Raw genomic sequence first — 17,377 nt, 5'->3', positions numbered from 1 at the left:
TTGTCGCGTCTGATTTTGGGAATTGTCTCCCTTTGACCTTTCGGTTTACCGTTTATATTTTGTCTAAATAGTCGATCTTTCTTTTGAATTCGATGAACAGTCTATGCACGAGTTTTTCATTTTTATATGATGTTAAAATCTGGCTCATGAACGTGTGTTGAATTTTTATTCTTTCTAATTTGGAAATAGGATAATTTCTTTTCTTGTCGCATCTTTTGCAAGATCGAAAATAAATGTGATCTTGTCTCTCTTCTGAATTTCTTTAACAATCATGCTGATATCACTATTTTGTATAGTTGTTCCTAATCATAGTCTTGTGTTGACAATATCTTCTTATTCATTTCGTCCTAATGCTTTCGGTTTTGTATTTGGTTGAGCTGTGATTTTCCTAAAGTTGTAGTTATCTGACCGTTGATTGACGAATGAGTGTACTTCTGTCATGGATAATTTCACCTGACAATTCAAAGTGTATCATGTTTTTCCGATCATCAGCTTTTTCGTTTGGTATATTGCTATGTGATGAAACATATTCAAATTTAACCCAAATTTCCTGTCGTTTTTAAGATTTCAATCAGGTTGAGTATATATCTAATTACATTTTGCTCTTGCGTTATTTCTAGTATGTATTGATCGTAAGGAGGACAGACAATAATTTATGAAAATTACTGTTCTATCTATAGACTTTTTGATGTTAATGGGTCTAATAGCTAACTCTGTAACAATGATTTCAATGGTATCAGCTGATCACTGACCGGTCAGTCTGAGTGATAATGCGATGTTGTTTTCTCCGGAATAAATACCCAACCCTTCTCTACTCGTTTGTAGATTTTTTATCCTTCAGTATAATATTTTGATATCGATGTTATATTTCTCGTCAATCATAGTTAAAGTTATTGCCCTTGTTTCAGACGTATATTGCCTTCTGATTGTTTTGTCTTAAATTTCGGTACTAATTTCGGAAGTGTCTTATTTCCAGAGCTCAGTTGGATTAGGAATAATTTCTTCAATTTTAACTTTGTATAAATTGTGTCTGACAAGGTCTTAGTTTGGAATATCGTTATATGGCGGTTAAGCATGTTGTTTTTATTTGTCTCTGTCTTTGATTTATTGCGTATTGATTTTATTTGTGAACTATTAAAAGTTATCATGAAAGATTAAATTATTCAAATTTTGGTAGACATAAGTCAGATGTTTCATCATAATGCATCTACCTGTGTTAATTTATTACTGACATCTACTGTGAACAATTATGTATTGACCAGTGGCCAGAGGTATTCTGTCGTTACTGATCTACTACATTTGTTCATGTATTAGTTCGTTCCCTAATTATATAAGTCATTATCTGAAGCCTATCTAAGCAGTTTGTATGATGGTCAGTGTAACCTTACCTTGTTGTAAACAGCCGAATCTATTGCCATTTATGTGTGCAAGGCCATGTCAATAACTCATATTTACTTCAATCCCTCTTCAACCACACACTGTTGTATGAGTTTTCTTACCATTAATTCAATTGCGATTCGTCGGATGTTTTTTGAAGTTTTTTGGTGTGTTTTAAGAGCGAATTATATCTAACAATTTAGATGTAGTATCTGAAGCCGAATTGTACGCCTGGCAACCATATTCCATGTTCGATCTAATAAGCGTTTTATATAGAGCCAATGGAGTAAGTTGGTTTGTGCCTAGCTTATTTCCCGAGACGTATGTTAATGTGTTAAGTGCTTTTTTGCAGCCTTCTTCATTAATGTTTTAATTGTGGATTCTCTTTTAATTTTCTATCAAAGATCATACCCAATTATCGCGTTTCTTTCACAAACCGAATTTCTTTTTCACCTAGGTATATCTCTGGACATTTTTCTTTTCTCGAAAAGGACATCTTTTTGTTGCTATGCCAATGCTGGTACCATCCGCGAACTCATCTATGTTAACTATTTTCATTTTTTTTTCTTTTTTGTCTTTAAAAATAATAATAATAATGATAATAATAATATTACATTGTTAACGGCCCGTCAACACTTAACAGGTCAGTAGGGCCATCCAACGGTAAAACACACAGCGATCCAAAAGGAAATATCATTAAACAAACCAAAAGGCAAAAGACAAATGTTAGAAATCTTAAATGGGTATGTTAACACAAAAGATTAAAATGCTACGTCATAGTCTATTTTATAGACCAACATCTTTCAGGTAATGTAGAGTTTTTACAAATCTCAACAAGCTAAGAAGCAGCAAAATCCCAGGGACGAAAACCTTAAGAAAACTACAAAAGAATTAGAAGATAGGGATAATGTTGATTCAAATGACTTAGAAGATAAGAAAAAAGAACTTGAAGCAATGAGATTACATAATATAAGGGGTAATATTATTAGATCAAGGGCAAAATGGCTAGAAGAAGGAGAGAAACCCACAAAATATGTTTTAGGTTTAGAAAATAGAAATTTCACCTCCAAAATTATTCCTAAGTTACAAAAACCAAATAATGAGATAACATCTGATCAGGAAGAAATTTTAAACAATGTTAAAGATAAGTTATAAGATGACTCAGATGATATAGAAGATGCTAATTTGAATGATTTCTTATCTCATTGTCATGTTCCCAAATTTAATGTTATTGAGTCTAATAAGTTAGAAGATATTATTAAGTTAGAGAAAGCTGGGAAAACTTTAAGTAAAATGAAAAATAAAAAGTTCAGGCTCAGACGGATTTTCTACAAATTTTTAAAAATGTTTTTGGAAACATCTTGGTACTTTCGTGATTAGATCTTAAATTTTGGCTATTATAATAATGAACTTTCTATTACACAAAAACAAGGTATTATTTCATGCATTCCAAAAAGTGACAAGCCAAGACATTTTATTCAAAATTGGCGACCAATAGAATTAAATATTGTTTACAAAATTGCTTCTGGGGTTATAGCGGGTAGGTTAAAAACTGTTCTAGGAAAACTTATAGATCATGATCAAACTGGATTTTTAGAAGAACGTTACATTGGTGAAAACACTAGGCTCATATATGATATCATGAATTATACAAAAAATAATAACATTCCTGGAATGCTCGTCATGGTTGACTTTCAAAAAGCTTTTGACTCTGTTTCATGTAAATTTATAGACAAAACTCTTTCTTTTTTGGCTTTGGGAACAGCATTGAAAATGGATAAGAACAATGCATAATAATGCTAATTCGGCTATAACACAGGGTGGAAATCTCTCTTCTTTCTTCAGGGTGAAGCGCGGCTGTCGTCAAGGGGACCCTGTCGCCCCATATATCTTTATCTTATATACAGAAATATTATCAGTCAGGTTAAGAAACAATAATAATATAACAGGTATAAATGTCAATAACTACCCAATCTTTCTCTCTCAATATGCAGACGACACCTCACTCATTCTTGACGGGTCAGAAAAATCTTTACGTGAATCAATCGTTTTGTTCACATATCTGGATTAAAAATCAACACAAACAAAACTCGGATTATTTGGATAGGGAACAAAAAATATAACAATGACACTTTTTTACCTGAATTAGGCTTACTATGGGGTAGGGACAAATTTACTCTCTTGGGGTTGGAATTTAGTGTTAATTTACATGAAATTCCAAAATTAAATTTTGACAAAAAACTAATAAAGCTAAAATCTTCAATCAAGTCCTGGAGTAGAAGAAGGCTAACACCTATTGGTAAAATTCATGTAATTAATCATTATTAATATAACAATTTAATTACCTGTTTATATCATTACCAAACCCAAGCATTTCATTTCTTAATAAGTTAAATACAATCCTGTATAAATTCTTATGGAATGGTAAAACAAAGTGAAAAGAAATGTTATAACTAAAGAATACTTCGAGGAGGGTTTGAAAATGGTAAATATTAATTCTTTTATAGATGCTCTAAAAGTAGGATGGATGAAGATATTTTTTTTTCAGTTCACAATTTAGAAAGTGGCAAGTTATACTTAAGAGTTTTTTTAATGTTGACTAAATTATAAATTGTGGAACTGATTATGTACATGTGTCAAAGAGCGTGCAAAAATTTATTTTGGTGTGATGTCTTAAAAGCATGGAAAAGACTATTGAACTCTGAATCTCTAAAGGGCAGACAACTCTCTTTGTTGAAAACTCCTGTTTGGTATAATCCTAATATAACTATTGGTGGAAAGTCTACTTTTTACCATATGTGGTTCATTAAGGGCATTAGAGTAGTTAACGATTTGCTGAAAACTACAAATCCTGTCACTTTTTACTCTTATCAGGAATTTTCACAGAAATACAGTTTATTTACAAATTTTCTTCATTTCCAAGGTATTGTCAACTCTGTGAAATTATTCATTACTGGCAAACCTATTGATCAGGACACACATCTTTTACTCCCCTTCATTCCTTTGAACCTTTCTTCAATAAAGTTCAAGGAACAAAACATTTATATAAAATTTTATCTAAGAATGATGAAATTCCAACTAGGAGAAAAAATGGGCCAATGATTTTGACTTTGATAATTCTGACTGGGCAAATATTTTTCATTACCTTTTAAAATAACAAAAGATTCAAAATTTCAGTGGTTCCAGTATAGGATTTTACATAATATTCTGACAACTAATTCAATACTTTTCAAGGCAAATATAGTGTTAAGCCCTCTTTGTACATTTTGCAAATCAGAGTCCGAGACCATATCTCACATATTCTGAGAATGTCAAAAAGTACAAAACTTACTACAGAGTCTTGACACACTTTTAGATGCTTTTTTAATTCCTTTTACTATTAAATTGTACAAACAATCTTTAATATTTAGTTTTTGGCCAATTAGTCACGAATTTAGTAGAATAGATAATGAAATTAATATCATCATTAAACACTATATTTATAAAACTAGATGTTTTGATACCACATTAAACATACATTCACTAATAAACTCTAACCATAATGTCCAAAAGTATATAGCAATAAAAAAGGGGTGGTACTTTTCTTGATGATTTTAATAAAGAATGGGGAAAATGGAAAAAGATTCTAATTTTTAATAAGAATTGAAATATATTATCAACCTAACTCTGACAGTTGGGCTCATTTTAATCTTGATTTTCTTATTAAGTTATGCTGTAGTCAATTTTGATCTCAGTTAGTTTCTACTACTCTTACACATTTTTGATACTTCTCTTTATACTTCAGGGTGTTTGTTTTGTCTTTGTATATGTCTTTGTTGTCTGTCTTGTCAATACATCTCCCTCCCGCTGTCTGTCTGTCTGTCTGTCTTGTCTTGTTTTGTTTTGTTTTGTCTTGTCTGTCTGCTACTTGTAACTGTCCGCGTATGTCTCTATTCTTTTCTGTCATATAACATGACACATGACAATATGGAATATTCACTTCACTTTAATTTCATTAAAACATGTATGATCATCGGGGTATGAACTTATGTAAGCAAGGAATATATACGCTAACTAGTATGAATGTGGCTGATTAATATAAAATGTCTATGCATGTTTAGAAAACTGGAATGAATGATCTTTTTTTCTGTACATTATGTATTACTGTCATGTCCGCATTTCCTTTGAAAAGAAATGAATAAGATATGAGTTAAAAAAAAAATCTCAACAGGTTCAAAAAGGGATTTTTGACATTTCATGTTACGATAAAACGTTCTTGAGCAGACAGAAGGTCACTGTAGTCCAATAAAACATGTTTAACGGTGAACGGCACATCGTATCCTATGCACCAAGGATTATCTTCGCCTTTCACCATATGTGTAAGGTATGTATGACCCATCCGAAGACGGGCAAGGACAACTTCGTCTCGGTGGTTGTCTCTATAGCCTGGAGACCATTCACCGATAACAGGTTTAACGGAGTGCAATTTGTTATTGGTATAGGTATTCCAATCCTCCTGCCACTGAGCTTTTAAGATTCGTTAAATAAATGGTTTAAAATAGGTAAAATGAAGTATAAAAACACCAAGTGGTAGCGATAAATCTGCCTTTGCGGAACGATCTGCCTTTTTATTGCCTGGTATTCCCATGTGACCAGGAACCCAGCAAAAAGCAATACGAAAGTTAAAAGCAAGTTCATGATATAGTATTAAGGTATTACGAATGAATATATTTTTGATATTTCTATTGCTAAGAGTTTGTAGAACAGAAAGAGAGTCTGAATGGATAACAGCTCTTATTACTTTGTATCTTTGAATATATTCAAGGGCGAGGTAGATAGTTTGCGCTCCTGCCGAGAATATTGAGACTTTGTTCGGTAGCCGGCATACATAGGTTTAATCTTGTGTAACCATGGCCGCAGCAACCTTATCATTATCTTTTGAAACATCAGTATATTTCTTTAAAAAGATGTCTGATTTATTGATATATATACTGAAAAGTGTTGGTGATATAATACCACTTCGGGGGACGCCATTGCCTAGTGTTAATTCATCCGACTTAGTGTTGTTAACTTATACTTGAATTTTACGATCTTTTAGAAAGTGTATAATGAGTCCTAACATGTTTCCGGTTATTCCTACTTCTTCAAGTGATATTAAAAGACCCTTGTGCTAAATTACGTCATTAGCTTTTTCTAAGTCAAGGAGGACACTTATGGTATGAATTTTTTAAAGTTTTGCATAAGTGTGATGTTAAGGACATAGGTCTGTATGACGCCGGATTTTTTATTGTCTTAACCGGGTTTTAGAAATGGAATTACTATAGCTTTATTCGATGTTTTAAGGATGTTGTTTGTATTTGTTAACGTGAAGTACTGGAGGAGTGGTTAGTGATGGTGAGGATAAAGCTGTTTGTGTTGTTAAAGTGTTGTTTGGGGGGTTGGTGATGGTGTTGATGACGCTGTTTGTGTTGTTGAAGTGTTGTTGGAGTGGTTGGTGATGGTTTTGATGACGCGGTTTCTGTTGTTGAAGTGTTGTTGGAGTGGTAATTGATGGTGTTGATGACGCTGTTTGTGTTTGTTGAAGTGTTGTTTGGGGTGTTGATGATGGTGTTGATGAAACTGTTTGTGTTGTTGAAGTGTTGTTTGGGTGGTTGGTGATGTGTTGATGACGCTGTTTGTGTTGTTGAAGTGTTGTTTGGGTGGTAAGTGATGGTTTTGATGACACTGTTTGTGTTGTTGAAGTGTTCTTTGGGTGGTTGATGATGGTGTTAATGAAGCTGTTTGTGTTGTTGAAGTGTTCGTTGGTTGGTTGATGATGGTGTTGATGACGCTGTTTGTGTTTGTTGAAGTGTTGTTGAAGTGGTTGGTGATGGTGTTGATGACGCTGTTTGTGTTGTTAAAGTGTTGTTGAAGTGGTTGGTGATGGTTCTGATGACGCTGTTTGTGTTGTTGAAGTGTTGTTTTTTGGGGGTTGGTGATGGTGTTAATGACGCTGTTTGTGTTGTTGAAGTGTTGTTGGAGTGGTCGGTGATGGTTTTGATGGCGATGTTTGTGTTGTTGAAGTGTTGTTGGAGTGGTTGGTGATGGTTTTGATGACGCTGTTTGTGTTGTTGAAGTGTTGTTGGAGTGGTCGGTGATGGTTTTGATGGCGATGTTTGTGTTGTTGAAGTGTTGTTGGAGTGGTTGGTGATGGTTTTGATGACGCTGTTTGTGTTGTTGGAGTGTTGATTGGGTGGAAAGTGATGGTATTGATGACACTGTTTGTGTTGTTGAAGTGTTGTTGGAGTGGTTGGTGATGGTTTTGATGACGCTGTTTGTGTTGTTGAAGTGTTGTTTTTGGGGGGTTGGTGATGGTGTTAATGACGCTGTTTGTGTTGTTGAAGTGTTGTTGGAGTGGTCGGTGATGGTTTTGATGGCGATGTTTGTGTTGTTGAAGTGTTGTTGGAGTGGTTGGTGATGGTTTTGATGACGCTGTTTGTGTTGTTGAAGTGTTGTTGGAGTGGTCGGTGATGGTTTTGATGGCGATGTTTGTGTTGTTGAAGTGTTGTTGGAGTGGTTGGTGATGGTTTTGATGACGCTGTTTGTGTTGTTGGAGTGTTGATTGGGTGGAAAGCGATGGTATTGATGACACTGTTTGTGTTTGTTGAAATGTTGTTTCGGTGGTTGATGATGGTGTTGATGACGCTGTTTGTGTTGTTGAAGTGTTGTTTCGGTGGTTGATGATGGTGTTGATGACGCTGTTTGTGTTGTTGAAGTATTGTTGGAGTGGTTAGTGATGGTGTTGATGAAGCGGTTTGTGTTTGTTGAAGTGTTGTTGGAGTGGTTTGTGATGGTGTTGATGACTCTGTTTGTGTTGTTGAAGTGTTGTTGGAGTGGTTGGTGATGGTGTTGATGACGCTTTTTGTGTTGTTAAAGTGTTGTTTGAGTGATTAGTGGTAGCGTTGATGACGCTGATTGTGTTGTTTAAGTGTTGGTGAAGATGCGCTGTTTTTGCTTGTTGAAGTGTTGTTGAAGTGGTTGGTGATGGTGTTGATGACGTTGTTTGTCTTGTTGAAGTGTTGTTTGGGTGGTTGGTGATGGTGTTGATGACGTTGTTTGTCTTGTTGAAGTGTTGTTTTGGGGGTTGGTGATGGTGTTGATGACGCTGTTTGTATTTTCAAAATGTGAATTTTATTACGTTTATTACATATTTCGATTTTGTCAATTAAGTATGGAATACAAAATATATTTGCTACATTATATATGTCTAGCCTTACACTTGCTACATTATATATGTCTAGCCTTACACTTGCTACATTATATATGTCTAGCCTTACATTTGCTACATTATATATGTCTAGCCTTACATTTGCTACATTGTATATGTTTAGCCTTACACTTGCTACATTATATATGTCTAGCCTTACACTTGCTACATTATATATGTCTAGCCATACACTTGCTACATTGTATATGTTTAGCCTTACACTTCCTCCATTATATATGTCTAGCCTTACACTTGCTACATTATATATGTCTAGCCTTACATTTGCTACATTATATATGTCTAGCCTTACACTTCCTCCATTATATATGTCTAGCCTTACACTTGCTACATTATATATGTCTAGCCATACACTTCCTACATTATATATGTCTAGCCTTACACTTCCTCCATTATATATGTCTAGCCTTACACTTGCTACATTATATATGTCTAGCCATACACTTGCTACATTATATATGTCTAGCCTTAAACTTGCTACATTACATATGTTTATCTATGAATTCGATTCCGCATGCTTTAGCTGATTCACCTGTCTCCGTTGATAATACTGTCTACTTTCTTGTATTGTCTTTAATTACTTATGCTTGAACGATGTATTTGCTATAACATACCACCATCTGTAGACCTCTTCTACAACACATTAGATGGTTTTGACCATGTTGATACACAATTATTGCATCAATTTGTTCTATATAGAAATGAGTTGGGAAATGTTGATGGTATGGCCCGTCCCTTTTCTGGTAACTGTTTCTACCTTCCTCTTCAAGGAACTGATCGCAGACCGACGCTGAAAAATATAACATTTGAATACATAAGTAAGATAAGGAGGACGTGTTTTAGATCATGACAGAATGATTCTGTTTTTTCTTAATATTTTCATTTACAACGTCGTGTTACAATCTTAACGTTTTGGTGACTTCTTTACACGAAATGAAGTGAAAGGATTGGGAACAACAAAAACACCATTGTTGGATTCCAGTGTAACGATAATGGACTAAAGCTTAATGATTAGTTAGAACATTGATTCTAAACAAACAGTCGCCACATTGACCACCCGTTGGTAGAACAGTCTGGCATAAAGCAATTTATAACTAGTACATATCGTCTGGTGTTACAAAACACGAAGTGCTATCTTTGAAAAAAGATGGGATTGTAACCTTACTCATACGTATGTGGATTTCCCTACAATATTGAAAAAAAAATTAAAAACGGGGAAACGTTATACACACGATTTCAGGTGTTTATGACAATGCGGGGAACATCAACATTTTGCCTGGCATCGTTCGTGACATTTTGCCTGCCATTTTGCCTGACATTGTGCGTGACATTCTGTCTGACATCGTGCGTGACATTTTGCCTGACATCGTGCGTGACATTTTGCCTGCCATTTTGCCTGACATCGTGCGTGACATTTTGCCTGCCATTTTGCCTGACATCGTGCGTGACATTTTGCCTGACATCGTGCGTGACATTTTGCCTGACATCGTGCGTGACATTTTGCCTGACATCGTGTGTGACATTTTGCCTGACATCGTGCGTGACATTTTGCCTGACATCGTGCGTGACATTTTGCCTGACATCGTGTGTGACATTTTGCCTGCCATTTTGCCTGACATCGTGCATGACATAGTGCGTGACATTTTGCCTGACATCGTGCCTGACATTTTGCCTGACATCGTGCCTGACATTTTGCCTGACATCGTGCCTGACATTTTGCCTGACATTTTGCCTGAAATCGTGCGTGACATTTTGCCTGCCATTTTGCCTGACATAGTGCGTGACATTTTGCCTGACATCGTGCGTGACATTTTGCCTGACATCGTGCGTGACATTTTGCCTGACATCGTGTGTGACATTTTGCCTGCCATTTTGCCTGACATCGTGCATGACATTTTGCCTGACATCGTGCGTGACATTTTGCCTGACATTTTGCCTGACATCGTGCGTGACATTTTGCCCGACATCGTGCCTGACATTTTGCCTGACATCGTGCCTGACATTTTGCCTGACATTTTGCCTGAAATCGTGCGTGACATTTTGCCTGCCATTTTGCCTGACATTTTGCCTGACATCGTGCGTGACATTCCCCTGCCCTTTGCCTGCCATTTCTCCGATATTTTGCCGGATATTTGCCCAGACATTTCATGATAATTTTCTTCACAGTGCGGTTAAACCTTCACGTTTCCATACCTCACTCGCCATAATTTTCAATGGTCTAAATACAATGTCGATGTGAACGTCATTTCTCATTATCATATGTATAAAATTATGCGATGGGTCGAGTTATTTGAATTACATCAGTTTCTTTGTTAGTATATCAAACCACTTACCTCTTTTGACATATTGCACGACATTTTCCAGAGTGATTTATATCGTTCCATTTATGGCGTGTTCCTCCTACCGTCAGGTAGTGTTCTTGTCGACCAACATTGTTCGGTTCCCCTGAAGCCCAGTTTGTAAATCTAATCCTCTCTCCTGTCCTTATCCAGATCCACTCTCCCTCATTTGCTTTATCCGTGCCGCCTAGATTGTAAAAACTGTACTTCGGCACGCCCTCTACAAATACCAAAAGTTGTCAAATAGTCAAAGGTGACATAGGCATACACACTGAGGAGCAACAGTAACAACACTGACACAGTTGTTTATATTGGGTATAATAGTAATAACACTGACACAGTTGTTGATTCTGGGTATAATAGTAATAACACTGACACAGTTGTTGATTCTGGGTATAATAGTAATAACACTGACACAGTTGTTGATTCTGGGTATAATAGTAATAACACTGACACAGTTGTTGATTCTGGGTATAATAGTAATAACACTGACACAGTTGTTGATATTGGGTATAATAGTAATAACACTGACACAGTTGTTGATTCTGGGTATAATAGTAATAACACTGACACAGTTGTTGATTCTGGGTATAATAGTAATAACACTGACATAGTTGTTGATTCTGGGTATAATAGTAATAACACTGACACAGTTGTTGATATTGGGTATAATAGTAATAACACTGACACAGTTGTTGATTCTGGGTATAATAGTAATAACACTGACACAGTTGTTGATATTGGGTATAATAGTAGTAACACTGACACAGTTGTTGATATTGGGTATAATAGTAATAACACTGACACAGTTGTTGATATTGGGTATAATAGTAATAACACTGACACAGTTGTTGATTCTGGGTATAATAGTAATAACACTGACACAGTTGTTGATTCTGGGTATAATAGTAATAACACTGACACAGTTGTTGATTCTGGTTATAATAGTAATAACACTGACACAGTTGTTGATTCTGGGTATAATAGTAATAACACTGACACAGTTGTTGATTCTGGGTATAATAGTAATAACACTGACACAGTTGTTGATTCTGGGTATAATAGTAATAACACTGACACAGTTGTTGATTCTGGTTATAATAGTAATAACACTGACACAGTTGTTGATTCTGGGTATAATAGTAGTAATACTGACACAGTTGTTGATTCTGGGTATAATAGTAATAACACTGACACAGTTGTTGATTCTGGGTATAATAGTAATAACACTGACACAGTTGTTGATTCTGGGTATAATAGTAATAACACTGACACAGTTGTTGATTCTGGGTATAATAGTAATAACACTGACACAGTTGTTGATTCTGGGTATAATAGTAATAACACTGACACAGTTGTTGATTCTGGGTATAATAGTAATAACACTGACACAGTTGTTGATTCTGGGTATAATAGTAATAACACTGACACAGTTGTTGATATTGGGTATAATAGTAATAACACTGACACAGTTGTTGATTCTGGGTATAATAGTAGTAATACTGACACAGTTGTTGATTCTGGGTATAATAGTAATAACACTGACACAGTTGTTGATATTGGGTATAATAGTAATAACACTGACACAGTTGTTGATTCTGGGTATAATAGTAATAACACTGACACAGTTGTTGATATTGGGTATAATAGTAATAACACTGACACAGTTGTTGATTCTGGTTATAATAGTAATAACACTGACACAGTTGTTGTTATTGGGTATAATAGTAATAACACTGACATAGTTGTTGATTCTGGGTATAATAGTAATAACACTGACATAGTTGTTGATTCTGGGTATAATAGTAATAACACTGACACAGTTGTTGATATTGGGTATAATAGTAATAACACTGACATAGTTGTTGATTCTGGGTATAATAGTAATAACACTGACACAGTTGTTGATTCTGGGTATAATAGTAGTAACACTGACACAGTTGTTGATATTGGGTATAATAGTAGTAACACTGACACAGTTGTTGATATTGGGTATAATAGTAATAACACTGACGCAGTTGTTGATTCTGGGTATAATAGTAATAACACTGACACAGTTGTTGATATTGGGTATAATAGTAATAATACTGACACAGTTGTTGATATTGGGTATAATAGTAGTAACACTGACACAGTTGTTGATATTGGGTATAATAGTAATAACACTGACACAGTTGTTGATTCTGGGTATAATAGTAATAACACTGACACAGTTGTTGATATTGGGTATAATAGTAGTAATACTGACACAGTTGTTGATATTGGGTATAATAGTAGTAATACTGACATAATTGTTACATTTTGCATACGTTTAATGAAAATATATCAATATTTTGTTGGCATATTAAAAATATTGATAAATAAAACCGTAAAAGTTATAATGATAAAAGAACACTTGTTTAAAAGCACTATATCAATTCACCAACAAAACAGAGAAAGTTACTCTCCCTCTTGAGTAAATTGGAATAGAAATGTTTGATCACAAACCTTGATTGTAGATTCTCTGCAGTTCCGATTTGACGAAGTAACTATCTCGCTCATTTATGATCTCCGCAAGGTCCGCGTTCAGGGATAGGCAGTTTTCCTTGTTTAGATAAGTTAAAAATACCTCATAAGACATATATATATACATATATATATATACCGACTATAGATTAAGATGATACAATAAGATTAGCTGAAGACAATTACGATAGTTTGAAACAGTTATACTAATATATGATGTGATATAGCCACTATAGATGATTTTATTTCGTACACAATTATTCTGATGTAGAATGTTCCGGATATTTGAACCAGAAATAAGTACTAAATTTACGTCATACTTTCCGGTCTTTTTAACCCAGTCGCCAAGATGTCGGTTAATGTGTATTTTGGGATATGCTGTTAGTTCTGTCGTACATGAATGTGATTTTTTTCTTTATTTGTAGAAAACTTGCCATCATAACACGTAGAAACCCTTTTAAATCTGACATTACTTACATAACGTATGAAATGTAAATTTGTGAAAAAGTATTACGTAATCAAAACACGTCATCACAAGGATATATATATTTGTATAAGTTATATCTCCTCTCAGACGGTATGTTCATAGACTGGAGACTTCCAGGAACTTTTGTATTTCAACACACATCTTCAAATATTCTTTCTACATCTTTTTAGGTAAAGTTTTAAATTTACCCTCGCAGCCTGCCACGTGGTCTTTGTTGTTGTGAAAAGGTAACAGTTATCGTCATGGTACAACCAGCCTTCAGGACAGGTGAAAAGAAACCCGCCTACAATATAAAGACACGAATGATCACTAAATAACGGCAGGAAGACAGGACATCAGAAGGTAAAACCACCTACAATTGATGGTACACCATTTCTGAGGTAAAGTAAATCACAACAAAGAAAAGTGTATAGTATACCGACATTTGGCGTTACTTCAATCCTAAATCGGTGTAAATGCGTTATCTTACACCGTAAGGGGGTGACTTTACACCAGAATCTCACCTAAAAGTGTTACTTTACACCGTAAGGGGGTGACTTTACACCAGAATCTCACTTAAAACTTTTACTTTACACCGTAAGGGGGTGACTTTACACCAGAATCTCACCTAAAAGTGTTACTTTACACCGTAAGGGGGTGACTTTACACCAGAATCTCTCCTAAAAGTGTTACCTTACACCGTAAGGGGGTGACTTTACACCAAATCGATAGCTTTAATGTTATCTTACACCACACGGGTGCAGCATTACACCAAATTTTCACTTAAAAGTGTTACTTTACACCGCAAGGGAATGACTTTTACACCAAATCAGTACTGAAACCTGTCACCTTACACCGTGTGGAGCGACGTTACACCAAATCGTCACCGAGAGGTGTTATCTTACGGCCGCGCGGGACTGTCTTTACACCAAATCGTCTCTGAGAAGTGTTACTTTACATGTTAAGCCTTTAGAAAAAAATACATTTAGATGTGTTACCTAACACCGTAAGGAGTGATTACTTAACACCATATTCAATGAAAGCGTAAGCAGAAATGTCTCTGGTGTAGCTTTACACCGTGAGGGACACTCGGACACCAAATCAAATCCTATGTTAGTTATTCCCACACCAAGAGCAAACTGCAGCTAACTTTTAATGTATGTCTATTTCCGTCGGACAACGTTGTGTCCCCCCGTATTGCAAGATAAAATGTTGGGTAGCGTTCCATTTTTGGTACAGTATACGTAGCCTCACGTTGAATGCCATTTGATTTTGCCTGTTAAACCTGGGTTTATGAAATGTGGACATACCTAAAAGTTTGTTGTCGAATATAATGGACAATTGCAATAAAATGCAAAATCTGTATTTGCAATAGTCACCATCATCAGTTAAGCCATATGCTTTCAGTACATAGATGCATGTTTGAACGAATCGTTCTGACCGCTAAATGAACAGGACTTTAGCTGCAAAAACCATAATATCATGAATTTACACCCGTGGTGTAATCTCATGGGATGGTTTAAAGTTGCTGTGGTGCCACCTTTTTTGTATAATCTTTATCCCAGAAGTATACAGTGTTCAAGAAAGTTTAAAAGAAAAAGAAAAAAAATGAAGAGACACTAAATATCAGTATTGAACACTCAGTCTTCAGAATAAATAAATAAAAATGCACTAATCATCATGATGTCACGCCCTGGGCTCCGTACAAGTGAATGTAATAACACCTTCAGTAAAAAGGCGATGAACTTCTATGTTACACACAACATTAAGTTCAGCTGGAAATTAGCCCACCTGTTATAAATTAGTGCAAAATATTATCTTGATACGTGCACTTCCGTTCATCAGGACAGATTAAGACACGCACAGTATTCTAAATTCTGGACGATCCCGTGTATTTTTGTCTTTCGACACCGAGATGAAGTGAACTTCAAACTGTCTCAAAACAATATGCCGGAGAACATATTTATAAAATAGGTAGTGTTACTTAATGTCATGGTTGATTGAACTTAGTCAATTGAATGGCAAACTTGTGTAGACAAGGTTTTGATCGTTATATGGAACTGTTTACCGATAAGAATTGTATGAAGGGAGATATCTCTCGCTTGTCGTTCCTTCATGAATATTTAGCGAGTTCATTTTTCGCGTTAGAAAATTATAGCGAATAAAGCGAAAATTAAATGGACGCGAAAAAACAACAACATTTAAACGGTATGATACTCATACATATTCAATCGATACGTGGAAATTTATAATCAAAATGTGCTATATTCTTCCATCCGATCACTATTGATTTTTATACATTAATTACAATCGAAAGGTATAAAGAAATTTCATCATCTGTCAGTTATTTCGTGCCCATGTTTTCCGTCCGTTTTTACATGAACAAAACCAAAAATGAAAATTAAGTATCTTTATACAAGGAGATGAATGAAAATAGCAGAAAATGATTCCAATTTACCTTTCAGTGACGTGAATACTTGCTCATATTCTTGCCGGATTTTTTCAGAATCTTCCTTGAGGATACGTCGAATCATGGGCAAAGCATATTCCATGATGTCCAATGTCTGTAAAGCTTTGCAGTGGCGTCTTTTATGTTCAGGAAGTATATTTTGTTGATAAATGACATTGATCTGCGTAAAAAAGATGAATATTAAAAAAAAATTCATTGTGAACAGTATTACTTAAATATACAACATATGCAGATGATGCACTGCTAGCAGGCCGATTCTAATGAAACTTCTGAGATCAAATTCCATGACTGGAGGTACTTCACCGCGTTTCTAACAATAAGGAAGTGACCCTCTTATTCAAATGAATTTCTAAGTGATTGTACACGTATTAGATATCCTTTATCATGAACTTTATCAAAATTGCTGTGGACCTACGTAATAAACAGCTGTTTAATATTGATGTCTTTGTCTTAACTTATCAAACAACCTGATTACTTCTGTAGAAAATCTCAAATAGCCCATACATACACCAGTGATCCCCTCTCTTCACTGGGCACTTTGTAAGTGAGGAGAATTTGCCATAAGGATATGAAGACATACCGCGATATATGTGAAATAAAACTATGGCACTACTGAAATAAAAAGACCTCTATACTTTCACGATAGCTATATTTCACATATAGTGGTAAAAATGATCATTTACCGACGTACTTTTGGGTTATTTCTATAACGGTGCTCTGTCATTACAGCTCAGGATTAAAATTCCTGGTGCACATGTAACTGTGCTGAAACTGCTGATAAAGCCTAACCTAGTCCCCATCACAACTAACACAAGTGCTTTTGAGTATGAATACGAGAAAAGTTCAATTGGCAATTATATCATGCACGTATGAAATTAAGCATATTGGTGTCATGATGTATGTCTTGTAAAGTGTTTATTTCGTTTGTATGATTATGTGTTGTATTGTATGTATATTTGCGTGTTGTCTTGTATTTT

At 35.1% G+C, this 17,377-nt stretch overlaps 1 protein-coding gene across 1 annotated transcript; it reads right to left on the bottom strand.

Annotated features, from left to right (window-relative positions):
• Positions 1-5,346: 5,346 nt before the first annotated feature.
• LOC132552701 (perlucin-like protein) lies at positions 5,347-16,614 on the bottom strand. The gene is made up of 5 exons (XM_060216894.1): positions 16,389-16,614; positions 14,140-14,234; positions 13,447-13,543; positions 10,954-11,179; positions 5,347-9,410 (listed from the first exon to the last, which is right to left on the bottom strand). The coding sequence occupies exons 1-5, from the start codon at positions 16,594-16,596 to the stop codon at positions 9,386-9,388; spliced, it is 651 nt and encodes a 216-aa protein (XP_060072877.1). The 5' UTR covers positions 16,597-16,614; the 3' UTR covers positions 5,347-9,385.
• Between the last annotated feature and the right edge of the window lie 763 nt (positions 16,615-17,377).

Source organism: Ylistrum balloti, unplaced genomic scaffold (assembly GCF_031769215.1).
Source record: "Ylistrum balloti isolate Yb309-2 unplaced genomic scaffold, AGI_CSIRO_Ybal_v1 Utg370270, whole genome shotgun sequence".
Lineage (NCBI taxonomy): Eukaryota > Metazoa > Mollusca > Bivalvia > Pectinida > Pectinidae > Ylistrum > Ylistrum balloti.
This window is presented reverse-complemented; position numbering and strand designations above follow the sequence as displayed.